Consider the following 25,394-nt stretch of genomic DNA (forward strand, 5'->3'; position numbering starts at 1 on the left):
CTTTTCCCCACTTAAACCTGCGCTATTTCCAAAAAAGAAAAAAGGGGTGATATGAAAGTGATGAAATGGGGGCAAGCAGGGGGAAAACATTATGAAAGGCACTTAAGAATGTGCAGGACGGTGTAGGAAAGGACCATAGGGTAAGTTGGGTAGGAGAGGTTGCATTTGCAGACAGACAAGACAGCTGACAGGGGCGGTGTATGACACATGAGGGGGGTAAACAACTTGGATGGGGAGGGTGGTTGAGAATTAGAGGACCAAGTGCCCCCAGATGGAAACAGTGGGACTGAGGTCACCACCCTTGGGCAGTCACCACTGCCCCTTCATGGCCCCAAAGGTGGCTGTGCTGGGGGCTGGGCACCAGGGCCAGCCTGCCCCTCGAGGTTCACCATTCTGCTCTCTGTCTAGCACAGGCAGTCATCCAAATCTCACTGGATGACCCTCCGAACCATACCTCTGAACTGGTGGTGGGTGACAGGGTCTCCTCTGCGCCCGCGCCCAGGAGGGGGGATGGGCCCCGTCCCCTGAGTCAGTTCCACCCAAGGGTGGTGCAGGACCAGCAGAGGAAGCAGCTCGAGGTTGGGTCCCAGACATGCTGGGACCTGGTGCTGCGGCCAGATGAGATGGGACTTGCGGATCTGCTGAGATCGGCCTACCTAAACGTGCTTTGGTGTTGAGGTTTGTCAAAGTGTATTGGTTAGTCATGAACAAAACATTTCAACGTTAGTTGTAACAGCATGCATGGATGTTCCAATTAACCCAGAACAATAGAATTGAATAGAATTACATAGCAAACAGAACACATGCATAAATGGAATAACAGTCATTATTGTAACAGCATGCCAGTAACGGTTAAAGCAACAAGCCAGCAGCAGTGGAATTTCAACAACGTATGTTAGTATGCAACCACTGAAATATATGAACAATAATACAACACACATCCCAACATTAGGTTTTGAGAACAACATACCCGTAGTCTACGAATAGTAATTGATAATGCAGATAAGGGATAGGGAGAGAGAAAGTCATTCAATTAACAACTGTATAGGCTATATTTTTACAATAGTACTGCTCAGTACTCTGCAGGTCTGACCTTACTGTACATTTACCTTTGCCCTATAGCTTCTGTAGCATGTACATACCTGTTAAGCTGTCGACTTGGAATGATATGGGCCAGTCTGTGAGAACTATAGGTACATAACTACAGGGGACTCATACATGTCAGGGTTACATATATGACTAACAAGACCCTTCACTGATGTTTGTGTGTGCTACTGGCATACTTCGTGACACTTGAGAGACATATATTGGGAAAAGTGCATGGTATATATACCTATTCTGCTGTCATTTGTAGGCATGGGGTTGGACTATCGGCACACATTCACAGACAGACCAGACATACACTAGTGCATCTGTACGCAGTTTATTAGTATACCCTTCATACAGCTAATACAAACATTTATTTACCTGTAAGCCCTGTGGCAAAAATATCTGTTAATACTACATAACTGTTTATAGAGTCAGGACTACTTGTCTGTCACTGTAAATATATCTTAGTACCAGTCCCTGAATTCAAACTGTGGTCTCTGAATGCAAAAATGAACAACATAACATATAAAAGTCACTTGGTTACAAAGTCTGACCTGGTAATATAAGTAGAGTGTCACAGAAGAGTGCAGTGACAGTTGAACAAAACATGCATGAGATTCATGCATGACCGAGATATTTGGTGAACTGTGTATTAATACTTTGAATGCAAGTGCACACATTTAACTCCTAGTGGATGTGAATATGTGTGATCTGTACAGACCATAGTTGAGTGCTGCATTGCTTACCCAACCCATATACATTTGCACATTGTATATTTGCAGTCTCTACCTATTACAGTCTCATACTTGCCTGCATCAGCATACCTACTTTCAGGAATACGTATAGCTGAATTGCAAAGGTTAACACAAGGCAATCCTGAAGGGAACACACTATAATACATTACACATTACTATTCAAGGTTCAGATCTTAGTGCATAATATATATTACATTTGCATTGTATCTTTTTTTACAGCTCCACATCTACACTTTAGCATAACAGTTCTTTATCAGCCAAACTTTACTCAGTTTATGGTGTCATAGCCATATTTGCTGTGGAGCACCTGTACAATTGTATTTCTTCAACAACAGACCAGAGTAAATGTAACAGTTGGTGGAAATAACTTTATTGAGGGAGACATGACACAGTGGTTTATTACATTAAAAATTCTGTCTTTAGTTGTACTGCATGTCCTGTAGATGATGAATGAATGTTATTTATTATTTTCACAGTTTCAATCACAGTGTACTTTTACACGGTCCCTATTATTAATATACTATATACTTATGTCATTCCTATACATGATTAGCTTTGTTTAATCAATAGTAGCTTGTTTATTAGCTTTGTTTAATCAATAGTAGCTTGTTTGAAGCATTCATCTGTATTTCACAGTACTTGGCATTACTCACTTATATCAGTGTGGGTCTAAGAACACATTTATTGCAGTACACTCAGAACACACTATCTACTGGCAGTAAATGTACTCTTTCTTATTTATTGTACTGTATATTGATTGCATGATAGAGCTGTACTCACCAAACTGTTTGCTCATCCTCGCTAGGTGCCCGGCGTGGACCTCTAAGTTGCGAGTCCTCTCCTCTGCAGCTGTAGGAGGAAAACATACCAATGTGTATACCTGTCTATCACATATTCATGCTAGAATTTGGTAAAGCAATAATTTGTATACTTACAAACTGCTGGAGATTTCCTCTCCCAAGCATCTTGGATCCATTGGACCAAGAGTGCCCCCTTCCTCCTCTTCAGGTCATCATAATGATGACGCACCTGCTCACCAGTGTGGGGGATTCCAGTGGCATTGGTGAGGTCGCGTGCCAGACGTTCTCAGGCCTCGGACTTGTATTCAGAGTCCTGTTACTGGCCCTGCAGCAGTCTCTTGTCATGGTGTTGAACAAGGAGCCCAGCCATGACCCTGGATTCCAACATGTCCCTGCGTTGCGCCCAAAAGTTCACTTCCTCTCTAGCCCCTGCCATAACTCCTGCACGGGTCAAACTCCAACAGGTCCTGGCTGTATTCCCACCTATGCAGCTTAAATAAGGATATTTTCCCATCCTTTGCCACCATTGGACCATTTTTAAAAATGCTAAGCACAGCTCAGCAGTATGCAAACCTGCTAAGCTTAGTTGAGCAGTGCTTAAAGTGGCAACTGCTTAGCAGTGCACAAGTCTGCTTAGCTCAGCTGAGGGCTGCTTAGAATGGGACTGCTTAGCAATGCTCAAACCAGCTAAGCAGAGTTAAGTGTTGCTAGGTATTGCTCAGACAGGTCCTGTTTAGCCATTGTTTAGCTTGGCTTAGTAGTGCTTAGCAAGATTTAGCCAAGGGCAAACGAGTTCTAAGTGATAACATAAATGTATATATTGACATTCATTACTCATTATTTATACTTTATTATGTGTTTGCATTTTACTTTAATTATAGTACCTTGATTTGTGACTGAACTGTATTGGACACTTGTGTTTAACTGGTGCTTTTCACCTCATATCTCCACTGACACTAGGATTCTGGAACAGCTGCACTTACCTAGTTGACAAATATCAATAACTATGGCGAAAAAAAAATAGAAATATAAATAGAAATGCTTTCTGATGTAAAAGCTGAATGGCTTGTCTTGGTATTCGAACCATGCACCTACTGTACACGAAGTGAAGCCGTGAGTATAACCATTCGGCTAACTCGGCTGTGAAGATTTCAGCTATATATTATAGCTTTTCATTATGTTTAAGCATTGCCGAGCAACACACTGTGCAAACATGCTCAGCTATGCTAAAACTTGAAAAAAAAATTAAGCATAAAAGGTAAAATCTCATTGGGACATTTAATTTCCGTGTTGTACGGTACTCTGATAGTACAGGGGGTGTTATGGATGTTGTAACACACCCCCTTTGTGACATAAAGATTAAAGAAAGTGTCCTCGGACACTTATGATTTTTATTATTATTTGTCATACGGCACTTTCACAGTGCAGGGGGTGTGTTACATATCTGCAAGCACTTTAACACATCCACTAGCACTGATTCAGTAACTGTGTACATGGCTGTCCCTCAGTGCTCCTTCATATGCAAGGTGCAGTGCTGAGGGGGAGCTACGACACGGCCACCATACTCTCCATGTAGGAATTACACTATTTTACATAGAGTTTATTAAATCTGGGGGCTCTTCTTGAACAGCTTCGTATTCAGACAGCCTTTTCTTCATTTCAACGTCTGGTATTTGCAGTTTTATCACATCATCTGAATATCTGTTTAAAGGTTCTTCCATTTTTTCCAACCTTTTGTTATTTAAGTTTATATACTACTTCAGTGTTTCATTTATTTTAATCCGTTCTGAGTACATCTAATTTATTTTTTCTGTAGGTTACTGGAAGTCATGTCTTGTACCAAAGGTGGAGCTCGCACTGCTTTTTACTCAACAGCTGCAGAATTTTTCCCAGTCAGTGTTTTTTTTCCCCTCACCTTTTGTGATTTTTTTTCAGGTTCTCTGAATTTCTTTTTTGTGGGTCTATATTAGAAGATTGAAAGTTTAAAATCACGAACATTCTAAAGCGCAAAAATGCCGGACCTCGAAGTGCTTGTTTTGAGATTGCAGTAAAGTGAAGATCTAAATATTTGCCCTTTCCTCACTGTAGTGCGATCTCGGATTTGGAATATTTATTTAGTGTTGGGGGGGGGGGGGACTCTCCACAATAATGATTTTGAGGTCTGGCATTTTCGCGATTTTTAAACTTTCAGTCTTCTAATATAGACCCCTTTTTTGCTTGTATCTAGGCAGTGTACTAGCCAGTTACTTAAATTTACCGAAACATATGTGTTTACTGGCTCTCTTCTGAGTTTCTGTTTTCAGATTGGGAGAGCTGAAATTAAGCTGTTACTCAACGTGCAGCCACCTTGGAAGCCCATGCACTGATCAGTATTAACAAATTTCAGGCTCAGCCTGGATTTTTTTCCTCTTGTGTCTCCAGGTGTCCTGGGTTAGAGATATTCTGAGGATCTTAGGCCCATTTATCTTCTTATGTATCCTTACAAGCTTAGATGGGATGCTTGATATATGATCATATGGAAGGTTTTTTGGCTTTGGTACCCTTGCCAAATGGTAGGTTATCTCCATGAGATAACCCAATAGTATAGGAATACTGCAGTAGTGATCAGTAGGGCATCTACTGTTTAATAGTAAGTTTTTACACAACTGTACTGTGCTTGAGACATATGTAGTTATCCACCTCATCATCTGGAGACCAGGATTTCACTGCTGCCATACATAAGGAATGAGATCTCGTTGTGGACACAGCAATGTGCCTAGAACAGGAGGATGCCCTTCCAGCCCCTGCAACCAGCAGTGACTATTACTCTGCCAGAGGCTCCTCTGGCATAATATGAAGAGCTCCTACAGGTAATCTCCAAATGCCACAGGCATTGCATGGAGAACTCATACGGGGAATCTCTAGATGCAAGGGACTTGAGGAGACCGGACGAGGAAGAAACTTGCAAATACCAAGGAGATGATAGTTCCATCTTGGCCCTGTAATCCTTTCTTCCTACCATGTTGGAAGGAGTTTTACAAATGAAGAATGACACACAAGTACCTAAAGTTTGTATGTGGTACATAAACTGTCAGGGACTGACTCTGTCTTACTCTACAGAGTGGCCATGCAGGCCAGAGAGGGTAGTTTCTATGAAGGCTCTGTAAGTACAGAATGAGGTAGCATACAGATTGAGCATATCCCAATTAGAACATAATGAATAAATGTTGCACTGTAACTCATTCATAGAGTTGACCAGGAGATTTGGTGTGTTTTACGTGGACCCGTTTGCTTCCTATCTGAACAGGCAGCTGAGACTGTTCTGGTTCAGGGTAGCAATTTAAGTAGCCTGGATGAAACATACCTTCTGCCTGAGTTGGACATGTCTTGTTTTCCTTGCCATATTTTCGATCACCAGAGTACTGACCAAAGTAAAGGAAGGGAAGCCAGATGTTATTCTCCTACTTCCCTTTTGGACAAGATAGCATTGGTTGTCTCTCCTGTGTAGTCTGGCAAGAGAAAAAATATGAAGTGCTGCCTTAATGAGTGGACTTACTGACTCAACACACACAGTCAACGCTGCATCCAAACATTGGCCAAACTTGAGGCTGACTGCCTGGAGGATTTCACCCTAATTCCAGGGAAGCACAGATTGTTTCACGATGGGATCTTACCTGTGTACTGGAGAAGTTGACCTTGCACCTCATTTGAAACAGCCTTGTACAATATTCATTTTCTTTCTTGACAGGTGGTGTTCTTGATAAAAATTACTGACCTAGATGAGTCTCATAACTACAAACTATGATGTGCCAAAAGTCTTTCCTAATATACCACTAGGACAGAATGGCACTGTGCAGTAATCCCTACTTTATGCCTACAGATGTTTCTGAATTGACACTTATCCAAACCGCAGAACTTGCAGTCTGTTATCCCAAGTCACAATACTCCGATGAGAGAACTATGCATTCTGTTGATTGCACTGACACCTGAGATTTGTTTTGCATAGCACCAGAGACTTTCAAAAAACTTGTCAACTGTTTGTCTCATCTGGAAGAAGAAAGAAGGTACACAATAAGATCTTTTCCAAGAGGTTAGCACATTGCATTGATTTTTGTAAACAGTATTATGGAAAATTAATTCCTAGACCATATTAAAGCCCATACCACTAAAGCCACAGCTGCCACCACAGTCTTCCTCGGAGAAGTCACCACAGAGAACATTCTTAAAGCAACTACATGTCCCTCTTTGTACACCTTTTCCAAACATTGAAATTTTGGAGGGGGGCACAGTGCCAGGTTAGGATTTGTAGACATGAATGGACTTATTTGCAAATGACTAGTGTTCCTTCCATAAACCTGTTTTTTTAAGAGTGTTCTCAAGGAGTGAGAACTGCAGCAGTGAATACTAGGATGAACATAGTCCACTTAGGTTAGGAATTTGTTGTACATGTAGATGTTTAGATGTTTGAGTAGTTTTGTTGTTGCAGTCTGAGCACCCTCCCTTCAGGCCCCCTTCCTTTGCTCACCCTTTTGTCCAGGCCAGCCTTGGGGTCCTTATCCCTAGGTCATACTTCCCCCCTCTGTATCCTGCCAGGCCTTCATATCTCTTTTGTTGTCTGTCTTCACGGATTATCTTGATTAAGCTACCTTCGGCTGGACTTAAGACAGTGTAGATGTTCCACCCACCATACCTCATTGAAAAGGGAGTATTCTGTGAGAGGTGGACATTTCTGACATAGTATATGTAAGTCTGTTTTTGGCCATTCAGTCTCAGCATTACGGAACTCACTGAAGTGGGTCCACACACTTCAAATGGTTGTCCTATGCACTGTAATTTGTGTGTAGTTATATTGTGGTTTTTTTTTTGTTTGTTTTTCTACTCCCAGAAAAGATATACCAAGGCTCCAGGAAGTCTTTGTCCTTAGTTCCATCTTCACTTTCGTTGTGTTTTTTTTTTTTAATGTTCATTTACATGTTAATAAAATCAGTGGCTATAAGACACATACCAGTCCTGAATCGGATTCCAACCTACTGTGTCTTGTACACAGATTGACATGCATAAAGCACGCACACACACACTGCAGTAATTTGATGTATTGTCAGCTCACTTTACACCCACATCAAAAAGTCAGCGAGAGGTGAAGACCCTGGCAGACAACCCATACAGACATAAAGATTATGTACAGAATTCATAAGCAAGGTTAATAATTCCGTTTAGAATCTTTGGATTTTTGTATTATTGGGTTATGTCTCAAAGTATGCACTTAGTAATGAAATGAATAAATACCTGAAATTCTGTCGTGCAGCAGATACTGATTATTTTCCTTATTTCTTGTTTTTAAAGCAGTAAATAAGTAAAGTAAGCAAGTAGATTTCCTGTTCCAACTAAGACCCCACTGTTGCTTTTGATAAGTCTGATCAGTTTTTGGGCTTTGTCAGACACAGTTGGTAAGGATGAAGAGAATAGTGTTGTCTCCCTTGCTAACAGCAGAGTACAGCACATGGTATGCTACTGAACTGTCTTGGTGTTTAAGTGATAGTGAATCAAAGCATTCACTTATAATATGCATGCATTTTCTGATACACTTGTTATACACATATTTACTGTCCTGATCCTCTTACACTTCATTTTGCAGCCTTTCAGATGCCCTCATTTTTGCAGTCATTTTTCACTGTTTATGCATTTCTGATTTGAAACTAATATTTTTTTGTATAACATACATGGTTTATTGCTTTGCTTACAATTACTATTTTTATTTTTAGGTTTTGTAAAAGACATCAGATGAAATCGCAGTCAGATATTCCGTGTGTTCCTAAAGAACTATTAATGATGTCTGAACTAGTTCTTCCTAGATTTATCTTATGCCTTATTCAGTACTTAAGAGATGGCTATAATGAAACTGGTAAGTCAAATACAATGGAAACAAAAAAGTTATTATTCTGAATGCATTATTTTTCAGTCACTGTATTTATATGATGACAATAAAGATATAATTTTGAGCGCATTTGTTTTCAGACATTCACTGTGTTTATGTGATGTCATAATTATTTAAATTTCTTAGGGCCGCTTTGGTGCAGCAGTTAGCATTGTCGCCTCACAGCAAGAGGTTCTCTGGTTCGATTCTCGGCTGGAGCTCCTTCTGTGCAGAGTCTGCGTGTCCTCCTCGCGGTCGAGTGAATTGAAAGGCATGCATGTAGGTGTGAGCTTGTGTGGGTGTGCCTTCTTTGAAGGTTGGGCGCCTGGCTGGCAACTCAACACTGTAAAAATTCACTGCCAATCATTATCAGACTGGAGTTCTGCTGTGGCGACCCCTAACCGGGAAAAGCCGAAAGACTTTTTAGACATTGCTTGAACTTGTATTTCAAAGGGAATGTATTAAATGCAGTGCCATCGGGTTGTTATACCAGCCAGTAGGTTGCTGTTCTAACATTGCCTGAATTATATAAACCTTGTGTGAATTGACCAAAGCTTTGCACATGTATCCCCTTACTTTGGATTTTTCTAGCTACTATTGCAAGCATAGTGTACAACCAGGTTCCACTTATTTTTTGAGGTGGTATTGCAGCATGTAATGTAGAAAATGTAGAAAAAGGAGCACCAGTACCTGCTTAGGGACATTTAAGCAGAATTATTGGTAATCACCCCGGAATACAAGATTGCTTCCTCCCAGATGTTCATCGTGTTTCACTGTTGCAGTCATTACACTTGGGTTATCCTGCTGGGAGGCTACCTGCAGTCGGCCTGAATTCCAAAGTCCTGGTCCAACGTCGGTTGCTATCGCCTCTTCCCTGATGCCAGTGTGCCAGGGGTATATAAGATGCAGCTGATGCCATTTTCTTCAGTCTTTCTTGCCGCGTGGTGCCCGAAGCAAAAGCAGTTTGCAAGTGCTGGTTGGCCGACTCCTGAGATTTTCGAAATTGAATTTCAGAACCGAAGTCTTCAATAAAGCTAAGTACCCCGTTGGGGAAACGTTTTCTTGCTCCAGACAGATGTCAGTAAAAGTTAACAATTGTATTTCTTGTGGGAAGCAAATACCTCATAAGGATTTTCACTCTTACTGTATTCCTTGCCTAGGCCCTGACCATGACGTTGCTAGTTGTCGGTTTTGTGCTAGATTCAACGAATGCACTATGAAGCATCGGTTTGATTTTGCTTTACGTTACTTTGGCCGAAGGTTTAACTACATAATGCCATCGGAACAACCAACAACCGGAATTCATAAAAAACGCAAGGACAAAGAAAGGGACAGGCATCCGAGGTCCAAAACCGATGACGAAGCCTCTTCTAGGCCAGTCGCCGGTTCTCAGTGAGGCGCTTTCGCAGCCCTCGATACCCACTACCTCAGAGCCACAGGCCTCCTCCGACTCCCACGTAGAGACAACTAGGCTTCTGGAAACTCAAGGTATTGGGCCTACGGAAACTATTCCCTCAGATGGGTCTGGAGCCGCTGAGCAGGCATCGGCTTCTGAGGGTGTTTTCAGACCTACACAGCTTACTATCAAGTCCACTTCAGCAGCCAAGTCAAAGTATAAAACACCATTAAAGACAAAGAAACAAGTACAGCATTCTCCTGGACAGTCATCCATGCCAAAGAAACAGATGCTTAAAATGGCCGAGGACCTAAATTACTCTGATCAGGGGTTCCCGTCCCCCTCATGATAAAAGGCCTAGGCAAGACACTGACTATGACTCCCCTGACCAGGTTTCAATTTCTTCTGATTCCTCTTCAGATCAGGGATATTCTCTTCCTCCCTATGAGGACTCTGACACTGAAGAATCCATCCCTTCAGCCTCTCCTCCTGAGGATTACTCTGTTGGGGAAACCTTGCACACCATGAGGGAACATTTCCATTGGGAGAGCCAGGATTATTCAGAATCAAAGAAAAGGCTCAGAGACTTTCTTTTACTGCCTCAGCACAGGCCCCTTGCTATCCCCCCTGTACTAGATATTGTTGATGTTTTTTATGAATCCAGTTTATCTCCTGATTCTTTACCCCCTGCACCAGTCAAACCAGATAGGTACTACAGGGTCCCAGACTCTCATAAATTTCTTTATAAAAACCCTGCTGCTGACCCAGAAACAATTTCTCAGGGTCCCAAAGGGGTCAAGGCTTCCACTGCAAAAAACCCTGTTCCCTCTGATAGGGATTCTAGAGCACTGGATAGATGGGGAAAAAGTTTACACTTCTGCTACTTTAGCTGTAAGGGCTTTAAACTGCCAGTTTCACATGCTTAAATATCAACAATACCTAATGTCTTTGCTAAAACAAAAAATGCTTACAGGCACAGAAGGTCCTGACAATAAGGAAATGCAGGATTTATTGCATGCATCTGAACAAGTGGGAAGGCATACTTTGCAATGTTGTTTTGATTCATTAGAGGCTTATTGCAGAGCCGGAGTTACAGGTTCTGTCATTCGAAGGCATGCTTGGTTAAAAGAAGAAAGTTTACCTGATCATGTTAAAGCAAAATTATTGGATGCTGCATTACAGCATGATATTTTGTTTGGTGTTAAGGCAGAAGAGGTGTTAAATAAAATGGAGGATAAAGCAAAATCAATGCAGACAGTAAAGGATTTCTTACAGGTTCAGCCACCTAGATTTAGCAGGAACTGGCCTTCTAAAAATTGGTCCTTTCCAGTGTCAGACAGGCCACAAAGAGGCAGATACAGATGCCCAAGATGCAGATCTCAGCCCCAAGGCTCATACAGACCTAAACAATGGAGTCCATCAGCCCCCAAAGGCGGAGAAGACAAATCACAACCTTATAGGAAACAGTCCCAATGACTTCCCTCTACAAATGCCAAGCACTTACCTTTTCACAGCACCCTTAGGGGGAAAACTAGCACTTTTCTCACAAAATTGGCACATGATCACCCAGGACAAATGGGTACTGAATGTTGTTTCTCAGGGTTACAGGTTCCACTTTCACACCCTACCAAGGTCAAAAGGTGTATGCCAGACCTGCCACAAAATCAATGGGCAGAGGCACAAAAACAAATTTCTGCCCTCATGGACATGAGAGCTATTCAAGAAGTACCACAGCAAGAACAGGGACAAGGATTTTACTCAAGACTCTTCTTGGTACCCAGAAAGGACAAAGCCTGGAGACCAATACTGGACCTGTCAATTCTAAACACTTTCCTGGATGTTCCAAAATTCAAAATGTTGACACTGCAGCAACTTCTACCCATGATGGGCAAGAAGGCTTGGCTAGTTACTCTGGACCTCAAAGAGGCATACTTGCATGTCCCAATCAGACAATCTTGCAGAAGATACCTCAGATTCATAGCTGGCTCAATGCATTACCAGTTCTCTGCACTGCCCTTTGGCTTATCTACTGTGCCTAGGGTCTTTACAAAATGCCTGGCACCGGTAATTGCTTTTTGCAGACAAAAAGGGATTTAAGTATACCTCTATTTGGATGACTGCCTTATTCAAGCAGAGAGCAAGGACATTCTACTAAAGCATCTAGTGTTTGTAAAAAGATTACTAATTTGCCTAGGGTACACAGTAAACGAAAATAAATCAAAACTAGTGCCCTCTCAAGAGATAATATTCCTGGGTGCAAGCTTAAATACAACTGCCCAGATGTCTTATCTCAAGCCAGACAAGCAAAGGCAACTGACTCATTACTTTCAGATGATGGCAACAAAGACCCAGCTACCTGCAAGAAAAATTCTGCAGGCTTTGGGCTTCATGGCATCCTGCATCCTGCTAATTCCATATGCAAGACTGCATATGAGGAAGCTACAATGGTATCTAAAAAGTGTTTGGACTCAACATTGCCACAGCCTGGAAACAATAATAACTCTTATTCCCTGCCTGCAACAGGAGTTTCGATGGTGGGCACTGGCCTGTCACCACAACAAGGGACAGCCTTTCACTTTACCCACAGCCAGGCAAACACTAACAACAGATGCATTGGATTATGCCTAGGGGGCACACATGGCAGGAAAATGTATTCAGGGCACATGGCCCGCGGATCAAATGCATCTCCACATCAATCAAAAAGAGATGCTAGCTGTACAGAATGCCCCGACAGCCTTCAAGGATTTACTACATCCAGGACAACTATTACTAAAGACGGACAATACTACAGTTATGTGGTATATAAGCAAGGGGGCACACATTCCTACCCCCCTCTGCAGGCAAGCCATGACTTTGTGGAACACAGCACTGACCTATCAAGTACATCTGCAGGCACAACTCCTGCCAGGAAAGAAAAATACTCTGGAAGACAAACTAAGCAGAAACCTCATGGACCCTCATGAGTGGAAACTAAATCCACAGGTCTTCAGCATGATAACAAGAAAATGGGGATGCCCAGACATAGGTCTTTTTGCCTCCCCTCACAACTGCCAACTACAGAGATTCTGCACAAGGACTTATCACTCACAAGCATGGAAAGTGGATGCTCTATCATTCAGCTGGAAAACCCTACCAGTTTACGCCTTTCCACCACTGCCTCTCCTTCCGAAGGTGCTCCTAAAAGTCAGACGAGAAGCTAAAAATGATTCTGATTGCCCCAGACTGGCCACTCCAGCACTGGTACCCAATCATAAAGAGCTTGTCTCAACGCCCAGCCTGGACTTTACCTCAAATTCCTCATCTTCTGACTAAACAAAACAATCAGATCCTGCACAGCCAACTCAGAACCTTAAATCTGGCTGCATGGCAGATAATATAGCCACTCAGAACACACCTCTCTCTAAAGCTGTTGTGGATGTCATTTTGGAAGCCAGGAGGCCCAGCACCAGGAAATCTTATGCAGAGAAATGGAAGAGATTCTGTGCTTAGAACCAGGCACAAGGACTTGAACCACTTGTTCCAAATATTCCTCAGATTTTACAATACCTAACTGAGATGCTGGACAAAGGCCTATCCTTCTCATCAATTAAGATCCATGCCTCTGCCATTTCAGCTCACTACAATACGGAACCTCCTATTTTTTTCATCCACTGCTTAGACAGTACCTCAGAGGGGCAAAAAACATAAGTCCCCCAAGGAGAGCACCGATACCTACATGGGACCTCAACTTTGTCTTAGAAAAGCTCACACTGCCTCCTTTTGAGCCAGCCAATACAGCTGATATAAAATTCTTATCATGGAAAACTGCTCTGCTCCTAGCAATAACTTCAGCAAGAAGAGTCTCAGAGTTACAGGCATTAATGGCAGTGGAACCTTTTATCATTTTTCATCCGGACAGGGTTTCTCTAAGGACTAACCCAACATTTATGCCAAAGGTAGTATCCAGTGTGGCTCTTAACCAAACCATTTATTTGCCAACATTTTACCCAAATCCCCAGAATAAAGGGGAGAGACTTCTGCACTCTTTGGACATACACAGGCGGCTACGCTTCTACTTGGACAAAACAAAAGCTTTCAGAAAAACTGAGCAGCTGTTTGTAGCATATGCTGCAGGATCACAAGGAAAGGCTATCTCAAAGCAGACTATTTCAAAATGGATAGGACACTGTATTCGTTTCTGCTATGCACAGCATGGCAAGTCAGTGCCTAAGAATATTAGGCCACATTCTACCAGGGCAGCAGCCACTTCAGCAGCCTTTCTCAGAGGAGTACCAACCAAGGAAATTATGGAGGCTGCAACTTGGAGTTCAGTGCACACTTTTACCAAACATTATCACTTACCTCTTAACTCTAAATCCAGAGCAGGCTTTGCCACTGTAGTTCTGCAGGGCCTCATAGCCACTCCTAGTCTTATTTAGACCCAGCCGCCCAAACCTCAGCTTTGGGATTCACCCCAAGTGTAATGACTGCAACAGTGAAACACGATGAACATAGTACAGTTGTGTACCTACCATAAATGTAGATGTTTGAGTGTATTCACTGTTGCAGTCCAGGTTACCCTCCCTCCATCCCCCTTTCTTTGCTGGGACTTATCTATACTTCTCTATCCTATACAACCTATGTGGTGTATTTGCTTGTAGATGAAGGTATTGTTTTTATTTTACTGTATATTTTTATAAGCAATATGTATTGCCTACCTTCTTGGGGGCACCTGACATCTGGGGCATGAAAAACTGAAGAAAATGGCGTCGGCTACATCTTATATACCCCTGGTGCACTGACGTCCGGGAAGAGGCGACAGCAACCGACGCCGGACCAGGACTTTGGAATTCAGGCCGACTGCGGGTAGCCTGCCAGCAGGATAACCCAAGTGTAATGACTGCAACAGTGAATGCAGTCTAACATCTACATTTATGGTAGATACACAACTGTACTTTCTTTCTCATCACTTGCAAAAGTAGATATCAGGTTTACTTTTCTTTCTTAGTAAAACATGTTTAACATTGGGTGATTTTAACTCTGTTGCGTATAGGACTAACACTGGCAGGTACTTGGCTCACCCCATCAAACTTTTCCTGGCTTCCAGACTTCTTTCCCATAATTCCTCGTGCCCAAGGCACTCTTCTTCAGATATTCTGTTTGCATCTGATGTTTGTTTCTCTGTAAAAGGACCCAGCCTACTTTAATTTTTTTCCCTCAAAATGTTTGTTCAGTATTTTTCAAAGTTATTCAGGACTATGGTTGGACTGTTCCTTTCTTTCCTGATTTTCAGTTTTAGATGTTCACCTACTGTTTCCCTGTCAGACAGGTTCCCCTCTCCAGCTTTGTGTAGTCATGTGGTTCCAGTAGACCAAAAAGGGCATTTCTTTTGTTCAGGGTTCATTTTAGTGGTCAAGAAAATTCAAGACATTGGGCTATTCTTGATTTGGCTGGCCTAAATATGCATGTTTTAAGAACTCCCTTATTGGGTGCTCACAGTACTGTCTATACTTGTCTTTCCAAAGGGGACTGGATGTGCTGTCTCCACCTCCCAAGATGCTTATCTGCATATTAAAAATGTGCAGGAGTCCAGGAGGTTTTGTTGCTTCCATGTTAGAGCTAGTGGTTTTCCGTTCAGGACTGCATTTAACACAACCCCTAGGTGTTAAGCAGTTACATGTTCATAGTTGCAGCAACTCACTGACTTCAGGGATCCAAGGTCATTAACTGCCTGGGCAGCTGGTTCCTGAGAGCAGCATCAATACAGAGCCTGCATCCAGAAATTTACATCTCTTGTCAGTTTTAGTCCTTGAGCATAATGGTCAAACTTGCAAAGTCACAAATGGTATGCCCATATGTCTTAACTTTTATATGATAAACTGTACACCTGTACTTGCTGTGAACCCCCCCCCCCCCGGAAAAGCTTCGTCTTCTAAACGTGATGGTTCTTAGTTCAATATGCAGCAGTTCTTTGCAGGCATGTATTTGTCTGAATGCATAAGTCTAGTAGTCTTGACAGTATTCATGATGCCCAGTTCAGAGCTACAGAAGAGTGTTCTACAGTGGATTCTCAGGACTCAGTGGAAAAAACAGTTAACTGACCAGTAGGGTGATGCCATAAGAACATCAAGGAAATGCAAGAACCATCTTATTAGGTGGACACTGAACTGCAGTCTATTTTTGGACAATCCCTTTCTGACCCATTCTCACATAGATGACTCTGACAATTTACTTCTTTGCTCTGATGTGGAGGGGGTGCTTTATGAGGAGCAGACCATCCTAGGCTAATGGCTGCCTTGAGTATCCTTGCTGCCCATCTATGTACTGAATATGCGCATCATCCTTCCGACCTTGCAGCCTTTCAACGACTGCCTCCCTTCCAGTTTAAATGTTGTCCACTGTGACAGTATGATGGTGGAAGTGTATTTGAACAAGCCAGAAGTATTGAACACATTTCTGACCTCCCCTTACTTGAGAGGTCATAAGAATTTGTGACTGGCGTTTTCCCCCTAGTCGCCTTCTTGTTGCTTCCCACATTCTGAGCCATAGTAATTCTGTCACATATAGGTACAGCTATTCTCATCTAATGTCTCACAAGCAGTCCCTCAGTCTTGCTAGTGTGAGCTTTATACCATTATTTGGGGAATGGACCCTGATGTGACCTGTTTGCATCTCTGACCAACTACAATTGCAGCAGCTAATGTTTTCTTTCCTTGTGAAGGTTCCCAGGAATGTGCTTGTCCAGAAGTGACCCACCAGACTTTTTGCATCATTCCCTGATTTTGAAATTCATAGAGAAGTCCAAGAAGAAGAAAAACAAAATCAAAACCACTGCTTTGGTCACCTTTTGGATAGGCTTCTCTGTCTTAAGTCCACCAAGATTTTTCTACCCCATCCATCTAGTTAGCCTCCTCCAGATCTCCACTCTGAAGTTAACCACATAGTTCTTCACTTTTCTGTGATGACCAGGGTGCCTTCTTTCCCAGCCAGGTTGGTCCAGAACTTACCTTCTGTCCAGAGACCAGGTACTAGAAAAATATCTAGTATTCAGAATGGGCTTGTTCCCAAATTGGGCATGACCAGAGGCACAGGTCCAGTTACAGACCTTGTCCCTTTAGTGTTGGGTTACCATTGTCAAGTATTTAACTTTGGATATTTGTTACTGTTCTATTAAATTTTATTTGGCTATTTTTAATTTTCACCAATGAGCAAATTCTTCTTTGACTTCCTTCAAGCTCTGCAAGACCTACAGGACTTTCCTGAAATAAAGCTTCTTTAGTCACCCCCCCCCCGTTTACTTTCCCCTTATCATGTGGGACTTTTTTTTTGCTAGAAAAGGCTTCCACATCCCATTTTGATGCAGCTTCGTCAGCAGACATAAGGTGGCTCTCTTGTAAAACCTTTTTATTAGCCAGTACCGCAACATGAAGAATTTCTGAGTTGCAGGCCTTGTCAGCTCACCCACCGTATCTTATTTTTTCACTTGTTTGCTTAACCTGTTCATAGCTGCTCAGAAACTGGCCCTCTGCCTTTTCCCCTGCTGTGATATTGGAAAAAGATAAGTGTTTATTTTCAATTGTTTTCTGTACTTCTGTTTCACTACATATCTCTGTAATCTATACAACTGTTTTTGTCCAACCCACTCGGCCAGTTGTGGTGATGTTAAATCTTGGTGGCTTTGAGTTACCCGCCTCTGGTATAAAGTTGATACTGGACACTCCCCAGTCACATTACATCAGCTTTTTCTGCTGTTTATAGATGAGAACTTAGTTTATCTCATTATCTTCTGTCTTTTCACTTTCTACTAGAAAAAAAAAACCTGTACCTCTTTCAACTTCATTTTGCTGATTGCCATATTTATTACTGCTTGTTGGTAGCCTCACTAAACTGATGACAGTATTCTACTGAATCACTGTTTTATTAGTGCTGTCTGTTACTGTTGTGATTTGTGAGTTATTGTTTCAAAGCAATCTACTGATTAACTATATTTCATTGATATCTACTGCAATTTGTTCCAGTTTAACTGCATTTTACTGTATTTAATTGCTGTTTAACTGTTTTTTTTCATACTGCAAGTGTTATTCTTTTGACTATAAATGATTAATCTGTGCCTCATATTGAGTTTTTTCTTACTGAGTTCTTAACCTTAAAATTGAGTAGCATAGTTAAAATACAGGTCTGCAGCATCTAGAGCTTCAGTAGTAACAGAACCAGTACTTACTAGTTATGACCACCCCTCCTGGTGTGATTGTAGGGCAATTTCCTGTGCTTTCTCCTGCTAACCTGGTGCACTTGGGCATGCTGAGACAGTGTGGCAACTGTCTAAAGTACACAGACAACCCTCTCCCCTAACCTCCCAACACTCATACATGTGAGATGCACGGTTCCCTATCCGAAGCCTGAAACACTATAAGCTTGAAAATCAAAATCCTGAAACCAAAAAAAAATCAAAAAACAAAAACCCAAAAAAAAAATGAAACTAAAAAATCTAAAAAACAAAATAATGCTAATATGTCACTATAAAGACACTAATATCTACCAACTGACCCTGAACCTCCCTAACCCTAAAAATATCGTGACACTCACCTGACCCGCTACTCTAACCCTAACCTAACTCCTAAAACGCTCCTAACCCCAATATTTGTCACTATTGCATACATGCTACTAACCGCCCTCTAACCTAACACACACGCCCCCTAACCCTAACATAAAACCAATCATGACTCACCTGAACCCAACGCATGACCTAACACCACAGGGCTAACAATAGCAAAGCCACAATGACGTCAGTATGTCCATTTTGTGTTTTCAGGATTTTGAGTTTCAGGATTTTGAATTTTCAGGCTTTTGGTTTCAGGATTTTGATTTTCAAGCTTATAGTGTTTCAGGCTTCTGATAGTGAACCGAGATGCACTTATATCACCAAACTGGAAGTAGTGTACACTCCAACCAAGACCAGACTAGCTGTTCAAGAGGAGAAAATCAGCACCTGCAACTCGCTATGTAGAACACACAACACCCCAAAACACCAAGCATCACAACCCACATGTAGAAACACAAACCATACACCCACCTTTACGTAGGCTCTTGAGCCCTTAAAGCAAAACACTTTGCCCAATGTACTAATCATAGGAGACTCAGTTGTGAGCCACACTGATGTCCCAATCGCTAGGTTGAACATGGAGAAGGTGACAGTCAGTTGTCTGTCAGGTGCCAGGATCTGCCACATAACACATGCACTCAGGTCACTCCACAACAAGTACAAATATGACTCATCATTGTCCATGTGGGTGTGAATGACCTGTGACGTACCTCCCTGGACTACATGAAAAGAGATGTGATGGAACTCTCGGATCATGTGGCTCAGGCAGGTATGACTTTAGCCCTGAGCAGTATTCTACTGTCACCCAGAATGATACTACAGTACGAGTAGAAAATGATTGACTTCAACAATTGGGCTAAGTCTCTGGTGTCATTCTAAGGGGATCCAGTATCTGTCTGCCTAGGCCGACATGCTCGACAGACCTCAATGCTTTGCCAGAGACGGCCTGCATCTGTCACCCCAGGGATTCCGGGTACTGGCTAAGGCTCTTGCCACCCTATAGTGCCTTTTTTAGGTAGTGTTCCAAAGATCAGAATTACACCATAACAGCTACAAACAAATGCAATCTGAGGGTCATGCTGCTCAGTGCTAGAAGTCTAAATCTCAAGATGCACTCGCTCGATGCTCTCCTCAAAATGGAGAATGTCGCCATCTGTGCTGTAACTGAGACCTGGTTTAAAGAGGCAGAAAGCACCCCTGCGCTCCCAGGCTACAACTCATTCCATACCTTTCGGCCCTAGAATATGATCGGAAGCTCCAAAGGCTGTGGTGTCTCCATATTCTTAAGGATACGCACACCTCTAGACTGGTAGCCCAGAATAATGCATCCAAGATACTTCAGGTACAACTAACACTGGGTAAGATGGCGATACAAGTCATAGCCTGCTACAGAACCCCAAACATATCCCTAGACTCTCACTCCAAGTTCCTAAGCACCCTGGAGTCTATCGAGGTCCAACCCAGTACTCTCATACTGGGTGATTTCAACTACCCTTCCATCAACTGGGAAAACTATTAAAGTACCAATGTACAGGCCCAACGCTTTCCGGGATTTATCAATTCCAATGCCCTGGACCAGCTCATTCTGACACCCACTAGAGGAAACAACATCCTCGACCTGGTTATCACCAACATGGGAGACAGTTGCTCCTCACCTATAGTCAGTTCCTCCATGTTTAAATCCGACCACAAACTGATGACCATGGAAATCTCCATCTCAGCTACAACCCCTGCTAAGGTGACCACCCTGAAAAACTTCTCTAAAACCGACTTTGGGCTCCTAAAAACAGAGGTGGCTAACTTCTCGGCACCCATGCCAATGGGAAATAGCTGCACAACTGCAGAATCATACACCAATGCACTGTACAAGCACGTACACAAATGCATGGACCTTGCCATACCACATAGAACTAAGACGTTCTCCTCCAAAACAAGGAAGCCAATCTGGTGGTTCCCACTCATCAATAAACTGTACAACAGGAGGAAGAAACTGTTGCAGAAAAAAATAGTCACAAGACTGGAAAACCTCCTTTATCAGTCTCAACAAAAAACTGAGATCTCTTAACAAATCCTCTAAAGCCAGCTATGAAGGCAGAATTGCGGCTGACACCAAAAACCACCACAAAGCAAAGCCTTCTATAGCTATATCAGAAACCTCCAAGGCAATACCCAGATTTGCTCTGAGTTATTGCACAATGGCACCTCCTATACTTAGCCAGTAGATATAGCCAACATACTGGCCAACAGATTCAGTGCCAGCTTTACCCCTCTTTCCCCCCAAGGGCCCTATCACAGTACCAGAAGAAAGCCTGGTACCCACCATTTCTGCGGCACAGGTAAAAGCTGCATTGTCCAAAGCTAAGAAATCAGCATCCATGGGACATAATATCCCTGGCTGTATCCTGCATGAGCTACAAAACAAACTAGCACCACATCTCTGTGCCCTGTTCAGTCACAGCCTTACCTCAGGCTATGTCCCTAACGAATGGCGCACTGCCACAGTCATCCTGCTCCATAAAGGGGGGAGAACTACAGACCCTGGTAACTATCGCCCCATTAGCCTAACAAGTCTGGTATGCAAAACTGTGGAGTGCATCATCATGGACCTGCTTAACAGAGATATAGGCAATCTCCAAACTCTTGAACCCACACAGTTTGGCTTTGTCAAAGGGAGATCCTGCTTGCTGAACCTGATTGACTTCTTCGAGGCAGTCACCCAAGCTGTGGATGAGAGTAAAGCAGTGCTTACAGCTTACTTCGACCTGGCCAAGGCCTTTGATGTCATTCCCCACTCAGGTATCATTGATAAACTCAGCAAACTAGGCATCAACCCTTGTATCCCAAGGTGGGTTGCAGGCGGACAGGACCCACAGAGTGAAAGTTGCGGATTCCAAGTCAGATTGTTGACTAGTCATGAGTGGAGTCCCACGGGTCTTGGTCCTGGGCCCTCTCCTGTTTGGCATCTACTTCTCAGAAGTCCAGGCCAACACAGAAGTACTTTTGTCTGACCAAGTTCGCTGATGACTGCAAGCTAGGAGTCATTATCAACTCCCCAAGTGATGCAGACATCCTAGAAAAGGGCCTCTCTGAGTCCAATGACGGGTGATGGACCTTATGGCCTGAAGCTTAACTCCAAAAAATGCATTATTATCCCCTTTGGAAAAAAAACAGTTCCCATGTATTAACACATTGATGGGAGCCCACTGAACACTGAAGGGGTCATAAGAGATCTGGGCAGCCAGGTCGATGGCCACCTCACTTTTGACCACCACATTGCCACTGTGGTCAGAAAGTCCTTCTGCAAGGATGAACACAGGATAGCAGCAGATTTCTTCAGCTCCACCAATTTCATTACATTGACAGGAATTAATTACTTAAAAAATTAATTCTTGAAGTAATTTTCTTTCTAAATATGTTTGTTTTATATAGTTCTTGAACTATATCTAAAAAAGAAAGGAAATCTTAATAATATTCCTGTCAGAAATTACTTTGGAAATTTTCCTGTCAGTTTATCAGTCTGAAATGAGTTCCAGTAAGACAAATTCTCAAGACTCCAGCATCAAGAAAGAACTTCAGTCTCTGATAATTATAGTCCAGCAACTTACTGCTAAGATGGATAAAATGGATACTAAAATAGACACTTTCATAGAAAAACTACAAAACAAATAGACTTGTTACATATGGACCTGCAACAACAGAAGATCCAGATGACAGGCATAGAAGAAGCTGTGAATGACATGGAAAATAAAATACAAGAAGAGGAAATCAACATTGAGTTTCTGCTGAAACAAAATACACATTTACAAACAAAGCTGGATGACCTGGAAAATAGATCTATAATAACATTAGGATTTTTGGACTGCCAGAAAATATTGAAGGTAACAATATTACTTCTTTTTAACAACATGGCTCCCTAAAACTTTAGATTTACCAGAAGCATTCTCTTTTGGTATCGAAGAGCACATAGATCTATAGCTAATACTAACTCTAACAAAACTATCCTAGATCAGTTATAGTTAGATTTCTATCATCTTTTGATAAAGAGACGGTTCTTAAATCTGCTTGGGCTAAACCTTCTGTTAAAATTAATGAGACAACTGTGCATTTTGACAATGACTATTCTTCCATGGTAATTGCTAAAAGAAAAGTTTTTCTGCCACTAATAAGGGAGCTTAAAAGCACAGTTTAAAACATACCTTCTGTTTCCTGCCAAGCTTAAAATCTTCCTTCCTGATGGTCCATTCCTCGATGATTTAGACTCTGCTTTACTGTTTGTCAAAGAAAAAGGATTTTGGATAAAATAGAAGAAATGGAATGGGCTAGTTCTTCATTAAAGAGATTGGCAACTGAAGCTTCCTGGAAGACTTCAGAGAAGAAGAAGAGACTAAAAACAAATGATTTGTTATATGTTTTTTCTCTCTCATCATTTTAGTTCATTATTAATCTTTTTGAATATAGTTCCTGCATTTCCAGAAAGCCACAAATATTTTGGAAAAGATTTAATCAAAGTTATTCTCTATGTGCAAAGAAATGTTTTGTTTCATAACCAGTCAAAATGCCTGAGGATTTAATGGCAGGCTGTGACTTTGTTTTCTTTCTGAAAAAGTAAGGTTAGTAATTTGATACATTTTATCTTTATCTTTTTTTTCCTTCTTCTTTTATTTTCTTTGTTTAAACAATGACATTCTATTTAGATTATGTAGTGGGTAAAGGGTGGGGAGGGCAGGGAGAACAGTAATGAAAATATCATTAATAGAATAATAACATATTTATTTCTTGTAAAAGTTTATAAGTTCTTCAAATGCTATTTCTAATTATACTTTCTTGATTATACTGCTTATGCTTGTTTGTAAATAATCTGTCATGCTTTAACTAATAATAATCAGAACTAAGTAAGAGTAAATAATATGTTTTATTTTTAACTCTATTAATATAAACAGTAAGTAACATTCCATTGTATATACTTCTTACAGCTTTCTCTTACATTTTTTATTTCTGCCTCACTCCCTTTTATTTTCTACTCTCTTTTTCTTTTCCTTATTAATATATAGAAAATGCTTTTGACTGTGTGGGCACAGTGAATAATAGGATTTGTATGAAAATTGAGTTGGGAGAAGAATGCTGAGTTTTATTGCTTGTTGGTAATTTTGAGTTTAATTTCACTTGCATAGAGGCTGTGATGATCTGTGGAATACATTGTGGAGGTTCTGTCATGTTTAGATGCATTTACACTGCTAAATGAATGTTTGTCACTAGTTTTAATAAGTTTCCGCCAAAATGTTAAGAGAGACAATCTGGGATGTGGGCTGTCTTATGCACAATGTCCTTGAGTTACCTCAGAATCTTCAAATCACAGAATTCTCACAGAGAAACTGAAAGCAGTTAGTATAAACATTGACAAGGTTATCACACTGACACACCACAGATTCAGGAAAAATACTCTGTTCATAAAATATGTCAGTTATAATGAGTTTAAATGATGTAGTTTCTTGTAGTAAGTAAATGTCTTATTTTAGAAGGCATAAAAAATGAAACATTTATTTAAATGTTTTTGAAAATCTACTTAACAGTAGCATAATAATCTGTGTTAAAAGCTTGTGTCCCAAACATATACTTTACTATAACTCATTTAATTCATCTGATTGACAAGCATAAATAATCTTATAACTCTATTCTGGAAGAAATGTCATGTGATATATTTTAAAGCAGTAGGTTAGCATGATTGTAAAATCTGGTTGCTAGTGTGTGTTTGCTGTGCATTATTTTGTGTGAAGCGGACAGATTTGTTCTGGGGACGGCAAGTGGGATGGTGCTTGAGATCAGATATATGTGTATATATGTGTGTGTGTGTGTGTGTGTGTGTGTGTGTGTATGTATATATGTGTATGTGTATATGTATGTGTGTGTGTGTGTGTGTGTGTATATGTGTGTGTGTATGTATGTGTGTGTGTCTGTGTTTATGTGTGTGATGGCTTTTTTTTAGGTAATAACGCAGGTGTTTCTGAGAATCTGCATAACTATGCAATATGATTTATAATAATTTTTATGAATACAATATTTTACTCTATTGACAATAATGAGTTTAAGTAAATGCTCATATACAAACAATTCAAGATTTTTTTGGAAGCTGTTGATAGAATTCACATGACAGAAAATAGATGCATCTTAATGCATGTAATGTCTGAATCATATTAACCAAAGTTTTTGATTTAAATGAATGTTAGAACATAAATTTTCTCTCCTCTTGATTTATAACATTAAGATTATTTGAATGCTATTAGAATACAAGTGATATATATTACATAGATCTATATAATAGTATGAACAGTTTTAAAAAAAAAAAAAAAAAAAAGTTTAGTTTATATGATGCTGTTTTACCAAATGTGTAGTTTTGTCTTGATAGATAATTGAATTGAAAACTGTTAACCTCAGTTAAATATAACTAGTATTAAATTGATAAGGTGGTAGCTGAGGTACTGCTGCTTAGGGTAGGGGGTTAACTTGAGTAGTAAATACTGCTCTAAGTTGGAGTTTTCAACTCCAGGCGGGATGCAAGGTTTAATCCTTACATTATTTTCACTTGTTCATTGTTATATGTATATAGTTTTGACATCCACAATATATTTTGTACACTCATTGTCACTACAAACAAAATTGAATCCTATACAAAATCCCATAAGAGATTTAATAAATACAGCTATGTTTAAAGGTACACCTAAAGAGGAGATGTAACATTATTTATCTTGTTATTTGTTATTTCGATCATAAGATTCTTGAGTTTTAAAATGCCAAATGACATCTTTAAAAGGAATTTCTTTAAACATTAATGGATTGAATAATCCGTGTAAAAGGGCAAGCCTAATAAGATACATTAATCTAC

General features: G+C 41.0%; 1 protein-coding gene across 4 annotated transcripts in view; it reads left to right on the forward strand.

Annotated features, from left to right (window-relative positions):
* Positions 1–25,394, forward strand: part of UBR3 (ubiquitin protein ligase E3 component n-recognin 3) — a 4,226,407-nt gene that overhangs the window by 192,028 nt on the left and 4,008,985 nt on the right. For all 4 annotated transcript variants that reach the window (XM_044075499.1, XM_044075501.1, XM_044075502.1 and 1 more), the window contains exon 2: positions 8,386–8,525. In XM_044075499.1, coding sequence (XP_043931434.1) covers positions 8,386–8,525 — 140 coding nt within the window. The remainder of the gene's footprint in view (positions 1–8,385; positions 8,526–25,394) is intronic.

The sequence above is a fragment of the Protopterus annectens genome, chromosome 6.part1, assembly GCF_019279795.1.
Source record: "Protopterus annectens isolate FY-2018-M chromosome 6.part1, PAN1.0, whole genome shotgun sequence".
NCBI lineage: Eukaryota > Metazoa > Chordata > Ceratodontiformes > Protopteridae > Protopterus > Protopterus annectens.